The sequence below is a fragment of the Capsella rubella genome, unplaced genomic scaffold (assembly GCF_000375325.1).
Source record: "Capsella rubella cultivar Monte Gargano unplaced genomic scaffold, Caprub1_0 scaffold_3, whole genome shotgun sequence".
In the NCBI taxonomy this organism is placed as follows: domain Eukaryota; kingdom Viridiplantae; phylum Streptophyta; class Magnoliopsida; order Brassicales; family Brassicaceae; genus Capsella; species Capsella rubella.
Genome location: NW_006238921.1, coordinates 13918276 through 13935572, shown reverse-complemented (window position 1 = coordinate 13935572; position 17297 = coordinate 13918276). Strand labels below are relative to the sequence as shown.

General features: G+C 36.4%; 4 protein-coding genes across 5 annotated transcripts; all 4 read right to left on the bottom strand.

Annotated features, from left to right (window-relative positions):
* Positions 1-9616: 9616 nt before the first annotated feature.
* Positions 9617-10811, bottom strand: LOC17893633. The gene has a single exon (XM_006298063.2). It carries the CDS (start codon positions 10754-10756, stop codon positions 9770-9772), a length of 987 nt encoding a protein of 328 aa, XP_006298125.1. The 5' UTR covers positions 10757-10811; the 3' UTR covers positions 9617-9769.
* A 510-nt stretch (positions 10812-11321) lies between these two features.
* Positions 11322-12415, bottom strand: LOC17893789. Its single transcript, XM_006298180.2, has one exon. It carries the CDS (start codon positions 12363-12365, stop codon positions 11493-11495), a length of 873 nt encoding a protein of 290 aa, XP_006298242.1. The 5' UTR covers positions 12366-12415; the 3' UTR covers positions 11322-11492.
* Positions 12416-12811: 396 nt separating this feature from the next.
* On the bottom strand, positions 12812-14874 carry LOC17892506. 2 transcript variants are annotated; one of them, XM_023786848.1, is made up of 3 exons: positions 14783-14874; positions 14126-14205; positions 12812-13769 (listed from the first exon to the last, which is right to left on the bottom strand). In XM_023786848.1, exons 2-3 carry the CDS (start codon positions 14162-14164, stop codon positions 12990-12992), a joined length of 819 nt encoding a protein of 272 aa, XP_023642616.1. In that variant the 5' UTR covers positions 14165-14205; positions 14783-14874; the 3' UTR covers positions 12812-12989. The 2 variants fall into 2 exon arrangements, with proteins under 2 accessions (XP_023642616.1, XP_006299428.1); XM_006299366.2 differs by having other exon boundaries at positions 12812-14205; positions 14783-14808.
* On the bottom strand, positions 14575-15521 carry LOC17892544 (RING-H2 finger protein ATL56). The gene has a single exon (XM_006298894.2). It carries the CDS (start codon positions 15313-15315, stop codon positions 14779-14781), a length of 537 nt encoding a protein of 178 aa, XP_006298956.1. The 5' UTR covers positions 15316-15521; the 3' UTR covers positions 14575-14778.
* Between the last annotated feature and the right edge of the window lie 1776 nt (positions 15522-17297).

Sequence of the window (17297 nt, the reverse complement as noted above, 5' to 3'; positions counted from 1 at the left end):
GATTTTTAAATGATAAAATGGATTTTAAAAAACGTGGCAAGTGATCATACCACCAATGGATAGGGTCGAATTCATTTATTAAAAGTTTCGTTTTTATCCACTAACCAAAAAAACAAAATGAGTCTATCGGTTTTGGTCAGCCAATCAATGATATATATATGCTTTGGCCAACCCCAATTACATAACTTTTTATAAAGTTTACAAGAGATTTTCTTGTTGACTTAATGGAGATTTTCATTTTCTCTACTTTATCTCGTTGTTTAATTATACTAGGATTAAAGTTTTGTATAATAGGATTAGTTTGTACGTACGTACGTTCCATTTTATAGTCGAAACAAATGTTCCATGCATGTATTATGTATTCAAGATAGCCCCAACCAACTATATATTCAATAAAACTCGAACGTACATAAGAAAAATTTACAATATGATTTTATCAAGACAAAGTTTGACGATTTTTATATATTTTTCGAATAACCAAAATGTTGTATTAAGTGTTTTGGTCCATAGTCTTTTTAGGACCGGCATGCAAATGATAAATGATTCTTATCTAACATCACAAAACTCGAATTCGTAATCTTGAAAGCGCAGTACTTAGTTTAAAAAGGATCATCAGTACATCATTATGTTGGATTGAGATAGATTGTTTATTATGTGTGTCTAGTACCAAAAGAAAAAATAATATAAATTAAAGTGTTGAACTATTTGGATCTTTTGATTATAAATTAAGAAAGTGGTCAATGTATGCATTAAAAATTGTTTAATAATAAATTGACAAAGATTTTATATTTGGCTACAAAACTATTATACATATTAGTTAATAAATAATAATTCGAAAGAATGATCCACCAACTCAAAATAGATTTCAAAATTTGACAGACCACCAAATCAAATCAAAAGACGAATCATGACTCTTTTTTACAACTAAAATACGACTTTATCTCAAACCTTAAGTAGAGACAAAGGTTTTATTATGAGATAACACATTTTCTGGAAATTCAAACTTTAGACAATATAATATATTTAGATAAGGGGATACATATTTTCCAATTAAGACTAAGAATACACATTCACGTGATCTGATCAGATAGGTTGATCCAACTAGTTTTTTTTTTATAACACTAAATCGTCGACTTAAAATAATTTCTTATTGATATAAAACATACAGTTTCAGTTTACATTATAGGTAGCTATGTTTAAGTAACTTTTTCCAAGAGCATGCAAATTAGATATAGTGGATAAGATTGTAGTTGTAGATATACACCAAATTAAAAATATGAAGAGACGTATATGTGTTTCTAGAAGAATATCTAAAATTGGATTTGCGTCTAAAATACTATAATGCTTTTTATATATATCACCTTTTTCTCTATTTGATTAATGCTTATATTATATGCTCGAGAATATGATTATACCTTGGCGAAGTATGTCATTATGATATTTTAGTATTCTTCGTTCTAAGGGATATAAAAAAAAAAGAAGAGCAGAAGATAACTCTAGCTTTATAGGGAAGAGACAAAGATGATCAAGAAAATGTACACATATGGACACACAAAAGCAGCTTCGTCGTCCCACGAAAATAAAACATCGTATTATTCAGATTTTTATTAAAGATCCTTTAACGAGAAACAAACAATCATAGATATATTGTCACAAAATATTTTTTTAAATTTAACAAAAAAAATACAAAAAAATGAAAAGAATAAAAAGAAAAACCAACGAACGAAGGAATGACTCATTCTCAACCAGAAAATAGGAAGACATGACTCATTCCTTATTGTATGTTACTCAAAAAGTTTTGCCTTTAGAATAAGATAAAATTTTATTCTTACGTCTTAGATTTATTTTATTCTTTTACTCGACCATAGAAAAAGCTTATTTTATTTAATTTGTTTTGTGAAGAACATTCTATTGAAGAGAAAATTTCACGTGATTCCAAACGTTTATTTATATTCATTGAACCAAAAAAAACTTTTTATCTTTGACAAAGAGAACATTTTGTATCTTATCTTTAGATTGTATCTTTCTTAATTTCGCATGTTCTTTCTCTTTTTGATAATCATTTAAAACATTTAGCATCATCCTCTCAAAAATTGTGGTACTTATGATATTTCCAACACATCTAGAAATTCTAAAAGAAATTATTTGTTACCATATGTTTTGATTAGATAAAACAAACGACTACGTTAACAGTTTAACTCACTATTTTGATAATAATTTGCCACAAATGAAATTTTATTTGTATGTAAAAACGGTATATGTACGAGATTTTTTTTCCTTTTGTTTGCACTATTAAAAATGAAAAATCTATAAATAATCAAGAAAAACGATTTAATCCACAAACGAATTTTTCCGTCCCAACCGTTGGAACCATTGATTGTGAATTTTTTTTCTTTTATTGTTCTATATATTATATAGGGTTGATCAGTTTGCATCAATAACTTTTGAATGGATGGTCCTACAAATTCTTAGGAAAATCAATGTGAAAACAACTGGAGCTGTGATATTTATACATTTAGTGGGCCGGATTTAAATTGGGTTCATACACGTTATGTTTTCGAAACCAGAAGAACAAAAACAACTTTCAAATTAGCTTTTTTTTTCTAACTATGTCTTGTTGTTGGCTTGACCAAAGATGTCGGTTTTCTAGGGTTTTCCTACTTAAATTTATAAATTAACAATACTAAATTCAAATTTCATCATTTCATGTCGGCTGAAATTCAAAGTGGCATCTTAAATTTGCCGTATTATCTATAGACAATCCCATGTGAAATGTTTTTTACATTGTCTTTCTTACACAAAATTTATTCCAAAGTTTTTTATATTGCCTTCAAGCTTTTATTCACGATTGAGTAATCATATTTTTTTCTCATCAAGAGACTCACGGTTTGTTTGTTGCCAAAAAACGAAAAAGCCCTCATGGTTTAATATTTTATTTGTTATATAATTTCCTAAAAAAACTTTGGAAAAGTAGAGATGTATATATATATATAGATGATAATGTTCACAAGAATGTGTCGACAACGTACGTGTTTATTATCTCACATATATCGTCAACTATATTCATTTATAACAAGACTTTGCAACATAGTAGCACTTTTTAGTTGTCTCCAGCCAATTTCTACACACGGTTTTGAATCGAACGTTGTTCCAACACACATTTACATGTGTTCTTGCAAGCAAATTCAATTTGCGTATACAAAATCACTGACACACAAAAACATTATTTTTTTTTTTTTTTTTGCTAAGAACGTTAATATCATTAAGAAAATGAAAGTTATGGAGTTACAGAAACCAAAACCAGAAACAGAATAACCTTGGCAAAAAAAATAAAACAAGGTTACAATAAGGGAACAATGACTTGAGGATTACTGAAGCCAAAGACACATGAGATTTTTCCAGCGGGTTCTAAGTCTCCTAGCCGTGATGGTGTTCCGCACTTCACGGTCAATGTTCTTGAAGATAGACAAAGGAGGAATGTACTGACGGTTATGGAGTACATTGTTCCTTTGTTTCCAAATATGAAAGACCGACGCTTGAGCTGCAACTTTGCGAATGATCGAAGGCGCAGCTGAAGAAGAAGGTCGCATCCAGGAAAGCAGCTCCGACCAAGAGCAAAACAGGCGATGTCGAGGCGTTAAACGCGAGAAGACAAGCTTCCATATATCTGTGGTAAAGTCACAAGCGAGAAGCTGATGATCTATGGACTCCGGGTGGGCAGAACAGAGACAGCACGACGGGGACGTAGCCACTCCCCAAGAAACCAGTCTTTGACGCGTTGGCAGGCGGTCGAGATTAGAGACCCACATGTTGAACGCGTTCCTAGGGACAGCGCCTTGAAACCAGATGGTAGAAGCCCAGCTTTTAACCTGGAGGCGAGGTCGAAGGGCCTCCCAAGTCCGCACAGAAGAGAAGCCCTGACAATCGAAATTATCAACCGTCCAACAATAAGAGTCTTCAACAGAGGACTGAGACGGGATCAGAATTGAAGTGAGGTGCAAATGAAGCGTGAGAGCATCATCAGTTCTTGGAGACGGGAGCGACCAACCAGAAGGGGTACAAACGTCTGCAACCTTAGCCGAGAGGGGAACTCTAAGAGAGCGAGGGCCAGTCTCACCAAGCAGTTTAAAAAGGGAGCCAAGAGGAGTCCACGAATCAAACCAGAAAGAAGCTCGCTTTCCATTACCGACTCTGCAGAGGAGGAATTTTTCAGCAAGAGGACGTAGGTGGAGCAACGTTTTCCACGTCCATGAATCCCTAGGAGATTCTTCAATTTCCCAAAATGATTTATTAATGATATTGTGGTGCTTATGCCAAGCAGACCATAAGGAAACATTATCAGCAAAAAGAAACCATATGAACCGAAGGCAGAGAGTCTTGTTCCAAGCTGAGAATCTTCTCAGCCCAACCCCACCCTCCTCTTTAGGTAAGCAAACTGTGGACCAAGCAACCTTAGTACCCTTACCAACTTCAATGTTTCCCGACCAAAGGAATCTTGAGCAGAGGGACTCAATCTTTTTTACACACCCATGGGGCAGCAGAAACGTTGAAATCCAGAAAGATATAATGCCATTGATGACAGAAGCGATGAGCTGCACTCTCCCCGCAAACGAGAGACATTTAACAGCCCAAGATCTGAACCTGTTTCTCAGCTTATCAAGAAGCGGCTCATACTCTGCTATTCTCAACTTCCTACACATGAGAGGCAAGCCCAAATAACGAATTGGAAGGGTACCTTGTGGAAAGCCAAAATCAGAGATGGACTGAGATTCGATGTGGTCGGTCCCTGCAAGATAAAGGTGCGTTTTATCCTTGTTGACCTGCAACCCCGACCACGATGCAAAATCATCAAGAGCCTCAGATATTCCATGGAGAGAGGAACATCCACCATCGAAGAAAATCATCACATCATCCGCAAACATCAAATGGGAGATAGAGAGATCACTAGTTTTAGGATGGTAGTGGATGTATCCAGCATCAAATCTAGATTGAAGCAACTTTGAAAAAACTTCCATTGCTAAGACAAAAATGTATGGAGAGATGGGGTCACCTTGCCTTAGACCTCTTGTACTTTTAAAATGGCCACCAGAAGTTCCATTGAGAGAGATTGTGAATGTAGGCGAAGAAATACATTGAAAAATCCAGTTAATAAACCTCTCAGGAACTTGAAGAGATCTGAGGGCTGAGATCAAGAAATCCCATCTCACAGAATCAAAAGCTTTCTTTAGATCCACTTTGAGCATTCCACGGGGCTCGATGTTTTTTCGGTTATAACCATGGACAATTTCTGTGGCTAACAAGACATTTTCTGCGAGCAGCCTCCCAGGTAGAAAAGCCGATTGGAAAGGGCTGATCACCTCAGAGAGGAGCTTTTGCAGCCTAATAGTGAGCAGCCTAGAGATGACTTTATACACCGTATTTAAGCAGGAGATGGGTCTAAAGTCGGTTGTTCAAGAAGCATTGGGAGTTTTTGGGATAAGGACAAGCGTTGTTTCATTCCATTGCTTCAACAAGTTCCCTGTGGAGAAGAATTCCTGAACCGCTTCAGTCACCTCAGGACCAACAGTTCCCCAGAGCCCTTTGAAAAATTCTGCAGAATAACCATCTGGACCACTTGTTTTGTTTCTTGGGAGGGAGAAGAAAGCGTCTTTGATATCCTGGTTGGAGAAGTTTGAGTCCAGCGCCTTAATCTGATCTTCAGAACATCTGAAAGAGAGGAGCAGGTTCATGTCATGCTGCTCAAGCATAGGAGGACTTACCTCAGGGCCAAGAAGGGAGGCAAAGTAGTCCACACAATGCTCTAGAATTCCTTGCTGAGAATCGATCCTAATACCATTGTCACTCTCCAGGAAATGAATGGTATTAATTGCTTTTCTAGAGTCCGCTATCCTGTGGAAATAGGCGGTATTGCTATCACCATCCGCCATCCAAGATATTCTTGATCTTTGATAAAAGAAGCTCTCCTCAGCGCCAACAAGGATCTGCCATTTTCTTTGAGCTACCAGTTCCAAAGATGCATTTAAAGAGGAAGGATCTGCAAGCGTTTTCCTTTGACAATCCAAAACTTTTTGGTGAGCCTCAACAACCCTTTTTTCGATATCAGAGAAGTTCTCTCTACTGAATTCCCGGATAAAAGGCTTCAGAATCTTCAATTTACGCGAGACCCTGAACATAGCAGAACCCACAACATTTGCTGAAAACCATTTTTCACTAATCCAAGGAGCAAAATCAGGGTTTTGGAGAAGAAAGTTAAAAAATTTGAACGGGCATTTTACTTTCCTTTGGCATCTTCTAAAACAACTCCAGAGACAGCATGGTCAGAGAAATCCGGCTCACCGAACATTCCAAAAGCTGCTGGAAACTGATGGGACCAGGCTTCATTCACTAGAATTCTGTCCAACTTCTTGGCAACTGGTCTTGTTTCACACTTGTTCCACCAAGTAAAAGTGTTGCCTCTGTAAACCAGATCGGAGAGGTCTGAGTCCATAAGGCAGTTTCTAAACTCTCTGATCCTGCTGTCGACGTTGAGAGAGGGAGGGTTTGAGTGCTCTTGAGGATTGAGGATCTGATTAAAGTCCCCAAGAACCAGCCAAGGAAGGTTTGCAACCTGAGGGGAGCGAGAAGTTAACACTAAATCATTCCACAGATCCTTTCTGGCGAGGTTCTCATTCGAAGCATAAACAATTGAGACTACGATCCAAGAAGTGGCTTTAGGGAGCAGAACTTGACACGAGATCATCTGCAGAGATTTCCCAATTATTTTAACTTTGACACTAGGGTGCCATAAAACCCAAATCTTGCCCAAGTCAGAGAAGGCGTAGTTCTCCTCAAAACACCAGCCAGGCAGAAGGTCATATATAAACTTCTTCTCCTTAGGCTGTTTGACGTGGGTCTCTATAATACCGCCGAAAATAGGTTTATTAAACTTGAACCATTTTTTAAAACCGCTACGATGACTCCGTATATTGAAGCCGCGGACGTTCCAACAAAAAATGTTTGTATACATAATTAAACTTGAGGTTTGAGGCCCCTGCCTCGAAATTTCTTACGATGCCTCTTCGACACCACTTCCTCAAAACCGTGCTCCTCTGGATCACTAGTCAAAACGTCTGAGGAGTCTTCATCTGCTTCGGATTCGTCATGATGCCGGGTATCCAAAGAGGCCACAGCGGGAGAAGAATCAGGAGAAACAACTACAACTGACCTACAGCTTGAGCCACCCACAGCGGGATCACGCTAGGAGCCGCAGATTGAGCCTTCACTACCCACTCCTTACCCAAAGGTTGTTGTTCTTTTGCTTCAGCAGAAACTCCAGGTCTAGAGGGAGTTCTGGATCTCCTTCTCCTCTGAGGTTTCTTTTGATTTGGCCTAAGATCGTTTTCTTTTGGGCAATTACCAGCTCCGTGGGAAGTGGAGGAGCAGGCAGAGCAAGTAATGGGAGCCTTCTTGCAATGCTTCAGGTTGTGGCCAATTTCATTGCAGTGCAAACAGACCGGAGGCATCCAAGGACTTGAGACTCTTATTCTTCGAATATCACCCGAGTCAAATTGGACATTTACCGCCTCAGGCAGAGGCTTTCTCGGGTCTATTAGGGTGAAGACCTTTGCAACCTCTAGGTTTGATTTGTTTGCTGTGGAAGGGTGCAACGCTTTTGAATCACCAACAAGGCTAGCAATCCTCTCAAGACCCGCTTCGTGGAAGAAATGAAGAGGAACATCCCGAAGCTCAAGCCATATGGGGGCAGAGGTCAGCTCTGGCTTGGTAGGGGTAACTCCCGGTTCCCACTTAGCAACAAACATGGTCTTGCCGTCAATCTGCCACAGTCGCTGGACTAGCACACGATTCCTAGTGTGAGCATTAGGGATACGAAACAAGAAAGCATTTCCTGCCATCTTAGAGACCACAATGTCTCTATAAGACTTACTCCATATACCATTCACGATATTGTGGATCGTTCCTTGCGATGGCGGGTCAGCATAGAATTGGCCCAAGATGAAACAATCCCAAGACTTTCTGTTTTTCTCAATAACAGAGTTTGGGATCTTTACACAAGCTTCCCCAGATGGAAGAGTGAAAGCTTCACCAATTTTCTGTAGGGGTCTCGATGAACCTTTGACCAAATCAGCCCAGGAATCCTTTTCAGGAGCAGCGGCGGAGGTTTCTGCAACAGGTTTAACCACGAGAATTGGCTCTGAAGCCTTTGGGAGAGGTAGGGCAGGGACTACGATCTCGACCGAAGGAAGTGACGGCACTGGCTCGGTTGACGAAGCAACTTTCACAGTGTCAATTTTTGCTGGATCTGAGGCTTCCAAGGGGCACGGCAGACCAGTAGATTCAGAAGTTTCCAAAACCGGTACCCGAACGGGCGAATGGGCAACAGAACCCAAAAACATTATTTATTTTTTCTAATTTAATTTCTACTAGTTTCTATGTGTTGCATTGTCAGCTAACTAATCTCGAAGCCGCCCTCTTACTCCAGTAAACTCGATTTAAATTCTAGCCAATATATAGACTTTAGTACGTACTTATTAAACTCTATATAGAGTTTAAACCCTAAGTGTGTGTATGAGAATTGAGAACCTTGGATGTTTCACTGTTCATGTTTTTCCATCATAATTTCTACATGTAAAGACTAAAAATATGTAACTGTGATCATAGCTGTTATTTTACAGATGTTTTACATGTACGAAGAAAACAAAATCTAATGCTAAGTTTTTGCGACACTAATATTTTCGTTATATTTTCTACCATTTCTTATAGTATTAAATGAAAGTCGTTAACAATATCTGGATTTGGCTTTTGCCAAGTCACTTGATCATAGCCTGATAGGTGTAACTTGTTTACGTTACAACATGATGTGTCATGAGTCGTCGACATGGGTTCATCATCATAGTTCATACAATCTGGTTTTTGAAATTGTAGAGACTTTTTCATATTGAATAATGAATACACACATCTTCCATATATAGGTGGGGAGATGTCAGGTTTACGCATTTATAATTTTATGTCCGCTGAGTAAGTTGAACATTTTGGACGTAAAATAGTATTAGTAGCATAACATATAAGTTGTTTGATTACATATTTTTTGCTACCAGTCCCACATATGTATATTATTCAACACTGGTGTCAATTAGAATTAGTGAATAAAAGAACTCAAAAGAGAAAAACTCATAGAAGGTCGAGTAGCGCTTGGGACGAAACCATATAACATATTCTGGTTTCGGATTTGAGGGGATGTATGAGTTTCGGCCCAGAACCTCTTTGATTATTAAAAAAAAAACTCATAGAAGAGAAAACCAAAAACAAAACAAAACCAAAACCATATATCATATTCCTCAGTTTTGTGTGTAAGTTATTCATCATTTATTAATTCAACCTCTTCTTATATTAACATTTCTTATATTAAACTATCTATATATAGAAAAGAGAAAACCAAAAACAAAACTATCAAATTCGTCTAGCCTTTAAAACTACTTTTGTGGGAGGCCTTTGAAGGATAGTGGATCACTGGCAGCAAATGGACATCACTCTATTGCGAACCCACCTTGAGTTAAACTAATAGTTGTGGTCTATTATTTTGGTCGAAATGGATACAAAAAGAAATCTATATCTTGTAAATATGTATATAACCAAAACCTTATAACAAAAATACATATTCAAACATTATTCGAAATAATTTTACCAATTTCATTGTGAACTTTACAACATTCTTAAGACAATTTATTTGTGTATCATGATGTATGCCCTTCTCTTGAGATATCAAAGGCAATCATCCGATGTGAACATCGGAGGAGAGATTCGTGTATTCCACATCCCTCAGCGACTCAACGTCTTTGCCTTGGGAAGTCTTACATTGGAAATAAGCAACGGTGTAAGTCACGAGCATAAACATCCTCAGCACAATGCTCAAACACACAAAGACCAAACACACAAGGACAAAACCGGTGGTTACGGTAGTAACTGAGAGCGGCCTTCTCAAACTGATAATCACGGTCAAGATTTGAGTTAATCCTAGTGCCAATAAGCCAAAGAAGATATTCAAGAGAAACAGTTTTGTCTTCATCCCTTTAACAATCTTTGCAGCTTTCCCCAAAGCTTGGATGCCATAACTTTCCTCTAGTACTGATATGACCATAGATAAGTTCCAAATGATGGCTAAGTAAGATTGAAAGAGAGCGAATATAATCATTAAACCACCAGTCTTGACTATCACGGAACCGATATCAGAGATTTTCATAGAGGAGGATAAAAGGATAGGAAAAAGGATTAGAAAAAAGAGTAACGAATAGCCAATACTGAAAAGAGCAATGTAGAAATACGTCACAAGAGGTCCCTTCCAAGATTTAAGGCTCAGAACAGTGAAATCTTTGATCTTGGTGTGTTCATCTTTAAGAGTAATAGCCGATGCGTGGACCATGACTATAGTAGAAAAGATGTTGATGATGGAGGAGACGACCATGAGGATGTATGTAGAATCCACATATTCGCGAACGTCTGAAAAGATTCTCATAAGAAGGACTGCATACTCCGGGGTGCTTGGATCTGTCGCTGGCAACAAACTTGAGTCGGAGATCAAGTTCATGAGCTCTGGTTCGATGACAAATATGTTAAACAAGAATGCTAAACAATTGAGTAGGAGAGGGAATAACAAAACTGAGAACATCAACTTCTTGTTCTTGAAAAAGAGTTTGCGGGATTCTTTTAGAATACGCGCAACCTCCTTCAAAACATTCAAGAACGAAGATCCACGACCCATTGGTTTCAAAAAGACAAATGAAAGAAGCTCTTGGCTGTTGTGTTTTTGTTAATGGTAGTAGTGAGATGGTTTATAATATAAAAACCCATATCTGCTTAGTTCTTATATACTACTACTAACCATAAGATTGATTGCATGACCCGCTACTTTTCTTAGGAGGAAAGAGTCTTTGGCTTGCCCAAGTCCATAGAACTCTCAGTATTATAACTTAGACAAATTCAAGAACAAAGAAACTTAGCATAATGCATACATGAAAAGTCTAAATGATGGCTTCCATGACCGCGACATAACGGATTAATATATTCTATTAGCTATTGGATTTTTTTTTTTGCTATTGGATTTTTTTGTTTGCTATTGGATTAATATATTCTATTAGCTATTGGATTTTTTTTTTTTTTTTTTTTTTTTGACTATTTCATGATAGTTACATAGACCGGTTTCAGCTCCGAACATGACAAAGTAAGATCGAGAGAAGTTTCCAACAATATGAGTCTTATCCGCAAGGAGTGACGCGGTGACGCCATGTCCCCGACAAGAAGTCAACAAAAACACTGAGTGTTAAAAGACATTTGTGATTTGTTCTTTCTTCTCTTTCTTATTATTATCTTGGTTTTGCAATCTATAGAACCAGTTGTAGTACTATCAAGTCACAAAAACAAAAATCCCTCGCTATATATTATACATATACAACCAAACTTTCCAAGTGTACATATATGAAATATTTAAGGCAATCCTCCTATGAGAGTAGTGAAATATTCAGCGACTCATCAGCGTCTTTGCCTTGGAGGCTCTTACATTGGAAATAAGTAACGGTATAAGTCATAAGCTGAAACATCCTCACCAAAAAGACGGAACTCACAAGGACCAAACAGTAGGTTAAGGTCACGGGGAACGAACTACTCCATTCGATCAGCCGCAAGATATTTACTAATCCATATGACACTAAACCAGTGAAAAGATTCAAGAGGAATAGTTTCGGATTCATCCCTTTAACATTCTCTGCGGCTTTCCCAAATGCGTGAAGCCATATGCCCATAGAAAAGTACCAAATAAAGTTTGAGTAAGACTTCAAGACTGCAAACAGAATCCCTAAAGTGGGATATTTGGCTGCCACGGCATCGAGTTTTGTAGAAAATATAACGAGAGGAAAAAGGATAATAAAGAATAGGAACCAATAGCCAAGACTCAAGAGAGAAATGTAAAAATTGGTCTCAAGAGGTCCCTTCCAATATTTAAGGGTCAGGATTGGAAAGTCTTTGATCTTGAAGCTATCATCTTTATGAATAAGAGCCGATGCGTGGACCATAACAAGAACGCTTAACAGGTTGAAGATGGCGGAGACGGCTATGAATATGTACAAAGAACTGAAAAAACGAGGCAAATATATAAGGTATCTTATAAGATGGGTAGCATCTTCCGGGGTGCTTGGATCTGTCAATGGTAAGAAAAACTTGGATTCAAAGATCAAGTAAGATAAACAATTGAATAAGAGAGGGAAAGCCAAGACTGAGAACATCAACTTTTTGGCCTTGAGCATGAGTTTGCAAGACTGATCATTTAGAGTACCCGTAACCTCCATTATAACATTCAAGAAAATAAACTGATCCATGAGTTTTTAAAAAGAAAAGTGATAAAAGCTCTTGGCTACTGGTTTTTGGTAATGGTAGTTAGGGTTTTATAAGCCATCTGCTTAGTGCTTATATATATAAGTATATAACTAACCATAAGATTGATTGATTGACCAGCTACTTTTCTTTAGCTTGTATCATTTGACATAGTCCAAGTCCACAGAACCACCAATCACAGCCACACCTTACCACTTTCAAGCTTATTTGATCGTATGATCCGCAACTCAATATCTTCGTAAAGACAAAAACACTTAGGAAACTCTAATGCTTCTTTGGCTTTAGATGAACCCATGTTTGTGTCTTCTTTGTAAATTATTGTCTTGTTTTTTTTTTTTTGGCAAGGTATCAAAAGCGATAGGTCTAAACTCTTGTAATTCCAAAACCTTCATTTTCTAATATTCATATCAAAAATAAAAACGAAAAGTCATATGTGACATGGCACAGAGAAGCAACCTTGCTGTATATTATACATACAAAACCAAAGTTCAAAACAAAATATATATTGAACCAAAAATTTGATATAACTTTACCAAAATAAAAGCAAAACTTATAAGACATACAAACAATCTATGTATAATATCATATGTGCCTTTCTATTGAAGTTTTCAAGGCAATTCTCCCATGAGAGTAGTGGAAGACAGTTTCGTATATTCCACATCCCTCAGCGACTCAGCGTCTTGGTTACATTGGAAATAGGTAACGGTATAAGCCACAAGCTGAAACATCCTCACCACAAAGAGTGAACTCACAAAGACTAAACCGGTGGCTAAGATAGCTGGAAATGAACCACTCCAATCAATCAGCCGCAAGATTTGAGATAATCCAAATGACAATAAACCAAAGCAAAGATTCAAGATGAATAGTTTTGGCTTCATCCCTTTAACTATCTTTGCAGCTTTCCCCAAAGCTTGGATCCCATAAGTATCCTCGAGTATCGATATGACCATAGATAAGTTCCACACGATAGCCAAGTAAGACTCAAAGACCGCCAAGAGAATCCATAATGCGCGAATTTTGGCTGCCAGGGTATCGAATTTTGTAGAGAATATAAAGAGAGAAAAAATGATTATATAGAATAGGAACCAATAGCCAAGATTGAAGAGAGCAATGTAGAAACTAGTCACAAGAGGTCCCTTCCAATATTTAAGGGTCAGAATCGGTAAATCTTTGAGCTTGAAGCTATCTTCTTTATGAGTAAGAGCCGATGCGTGAACCATGACCAGAACGGATAAGAGGTTGATGATGGAGGAGACAGCGATGAAGATGTATAAAGAACTAAAAAACTGGCGAAAATATGCAAAGTATCTCATAAGATGAGCAGCAAATTCCGGGGAGCTTGGATCGGTCATAGGTAGCAAACTTGATTCAAGGATCAAGTTTGTTATCTCCGGTTTGATGGCAATAGCGTTGAACAAGTAAACCAAACAAGTGAGTAAGAGAGGGAATGCCAAGACCGAGAACATTAACTTCTTGTTCTTGAGAAAGAGTTTGCGGGACTCATTTAGAATACCCGCAACCTCCATTACAACATTCAAGAAATAAAAACGATCCATGGGTTTTCGAAAAAGAAAAGTGACAAAAGGTCTAGGCTAGTACTGGTTGTTGGTAATGGTATTGAGGGTTTATAAGATCAAACCCATCTGCTTAGTGCTTATATATAAGAATATAACTACTAACCATAAGATTGATTGATTGATTGACCAGCTACTTTTCTAAGGAGGAAAGCGTCTTTGGCTTGTACCTCTCGGTAGCTTCGGTTATGGAGATTCTTGTCATCCATTTGACATAGTCCAAGTCCACAGAACCCCCAATGTATATTACCTATGTCAAATCCAAAAAATCAAACCAAAGAAATTATGACTTAGACAAATTCAATAAACAAGAAACCAAAGCATCACACATCGATGAAAAGTCTAAACAATTACTTCCTGACCGCGACATTTAACTAGATATGTTTAAGAGAGAAAGCAAGAGCTAGGTAACATGTTCAACAACGCAAGTTGCCTTACTCATTATTCATCAAACGTACAATGATCACCCCACACTTCATCAATTCACAGTTGAATCGATCAAGAAAGACTGTATATATTACCAATTTAAAAATCTGAAAACTCTATGTTAGCTAGAGAACTTGAGGATAAACCAATGAAGCAATTGGTGGGACTTCTCAAACGAGCAAGTCATCAAGAGTACATCATAGACTGTGTACGGTTATATTAAACCTTAACTTAATGTTGAATCCTTACAAAACATAGCTACATGAGAAACTAAACCATCATTGTATTTGCCCAAAAACTAAAGAAACAGAGCACTTACAAACATTGCTAACTGATTATATAACTTCTAATAGTCCAATTATAACTAAAACAAAACAAGAAACAAGAAACAGAGCGCTTACAAATCTAGCAAACTACTTCTTCTATGACCGAAACATCTCCAAAGTTCTCCTTCTTGTGCATCTTCCTCCCTCAATCTAACCCTAGCTCTGCAAATCGGGCAAGTCGAGGCTTTGAGCAACCAAGTGTCCACACACTTCCGATGGAACACGTGTCCGCAACCAGGAAGATTCCGACACCACTGCCCCTGTCTGAACCCATCAAAACAAACCACGCAATCGCTTCCGTACCGTGCGTATGTGGACGTGGGTTCGGAGTATCTGAATTGGGGCAGCTTTTTCACGAATCTTGAAGATAACCCATCTGAGGAATCTTGACGACGGGTACGGCGGCGACGTCGGTGGTGACGGTGGAGAGAAGAGAGAAGGAGAGGGAGAAGAAGAACAGAGGCGATGCCGATAAGGACGAGGAAGATAAAAAAGATCGAAAACATGATTACACCAACAAGGAATAGAGAGAGAATCTTTGTTTTCGGCTTTGGCGGTGGAGGAGACGGTGGCTCGCCGGAGATTCGGTAATCATTGGTCGGAGGCATCGAAAAATACAAAAATAAAAATCTTCTCTTTTTTTTTTTTTACGTTTCCTGACTTCTCTTCTCGTTGTGTTGTTTGGTTTTTTATTTTGGTTTACCAGAAAATAATCAAAAGGAGTCAAGGAACGTATTTGATGTATTTAGAGAAACTGAATCAGAGAGTTTTTGCAAAATTTACGCAAAAATTTGGAATTTTCTTCGTTGAGTAACGTTTTTTTTTGTTAGAACGGTCATGTGATGATGAGATACTTTTGTTTTTTAGGCTTTGGATCATGTGATAAAGAGACTTTGATCGTAAAGTATATGGTTTTGTTGTGTGTGTCTCCATGTCTAGAATTTTAATATTTTGTATGGAACTACTACAAAATATATATAATAATTTAGTAAGTATCTTCTTATCCAATGATTTCTTTAAATATTATCTTGATGGAAAAGCAAATGTTTTTTTATCATCTCATCACACTTTTAAGACTATACACTATACAGTATGAAAAAAAATGGAATATTCGAACTTCTAATTTAAATTTCACAAGTAATATACACAGTGTACTTCAAGACTATACACTATAGAATACTAGCAGTTGATACGCGTTCCGCGCGGGAAGTTTATAATTTTGTTTCTTTGATTTTTTATTCATATCGTGATATTTTATTATTTTTTAATTGATTTTCAAAAAATATTATAATTATTTTCTCTTTAATTATTATCTTTCAATGTTCAAATTTGGATTAAAAGTACTTTATTCAATTTATGAAATATCTTTTTTTTCTTTTTGATCATGTTATAAACTAATATTTTACTTTCATTTTTTTTCCTCTTTATAATTTTATATATACAATTACATAAATGTTGTTTTAGTCTACCATAAATTTAAATTTTACTTCCATTCTAAAACTCAGTAACATATTTAAAATATTAAATTATGATCAATTTAAAATGAAAGTTGAATTGTATTATTACCACTAATAAAAAAAATTAAAGTATTGTTTTTCTTATTTTAACATTTCATTTTCTTACATAATTTATTTTTATTTATATAAACTTTATATTAATTAAATAAGTAACATAAATATGCACTAAATGAATGTTTTAATTTATTTTAATGTTTAAAAAAAAATGTGGCTTAGGTGGATGCTTAGGTGGTATCATGAGAAGAGAGAAAAAGCTAACTTTATATATATAGATACTGTCACTGAATAGTAAATACTGATCACAAGACTTCCTCAGCTAGAAAGTTTAATTATTTGTTTGTCCCGTCCGGTTCGATTCGACTCTTTCTTTCCTTCGGGTTTAAACTTTAAAGTCACTAGATTTGGGCCAATTCTGTTTAGCCCATTAAGCAAAACTACCCCTCCCAACAACATATTGAAATTAGTAGGCATTCCAGTATTCAATTTGGTTTCGGATATTTTGAATATTGGAATTTACAATCTATTCAGGTATTTTAAAATGTTTTTAAAATTTTTAGTGTAGTTTTGGTTCGGTTTAGAATATCCAAAATATTGGAAATATTTTTTAAAATGATTAAATTTAAATAAGATTTGATTAAATTTGACAAAACTACTATTTTGGTTATTTTATAGTTATTTGACAAAATATAATTGATATTTTTGCGTTTACAATTGTAAGTATATATGTTGAAATTTGATATTATAAGTATATATGTTGAAATTTTGGGTATTCATTTGGTTCTCGATTTAGTTTGGCTTCGATACCAATTATTTAAAAAGAAATCAAGGATTCATTCTGATATTTTACCGGTTCCAATTTTGGTTTGATTCTTTTTTGTTGGTTTGGTTTTAGTTTAGATCTTCTGTTTTTTTTTTTTTCTTTGTGGAAACCTTATAAAAATGCATAAAACGCGGGTTTACGTGAGACACGAGAACGAGAGTTTTGTCTCTCTTTGGTAAAGAAGTCAACAAAACAATTTTGTTTTCTTCACAATTCTTATATACATACATAGTGAATTGGTTTGCTTGGTTCC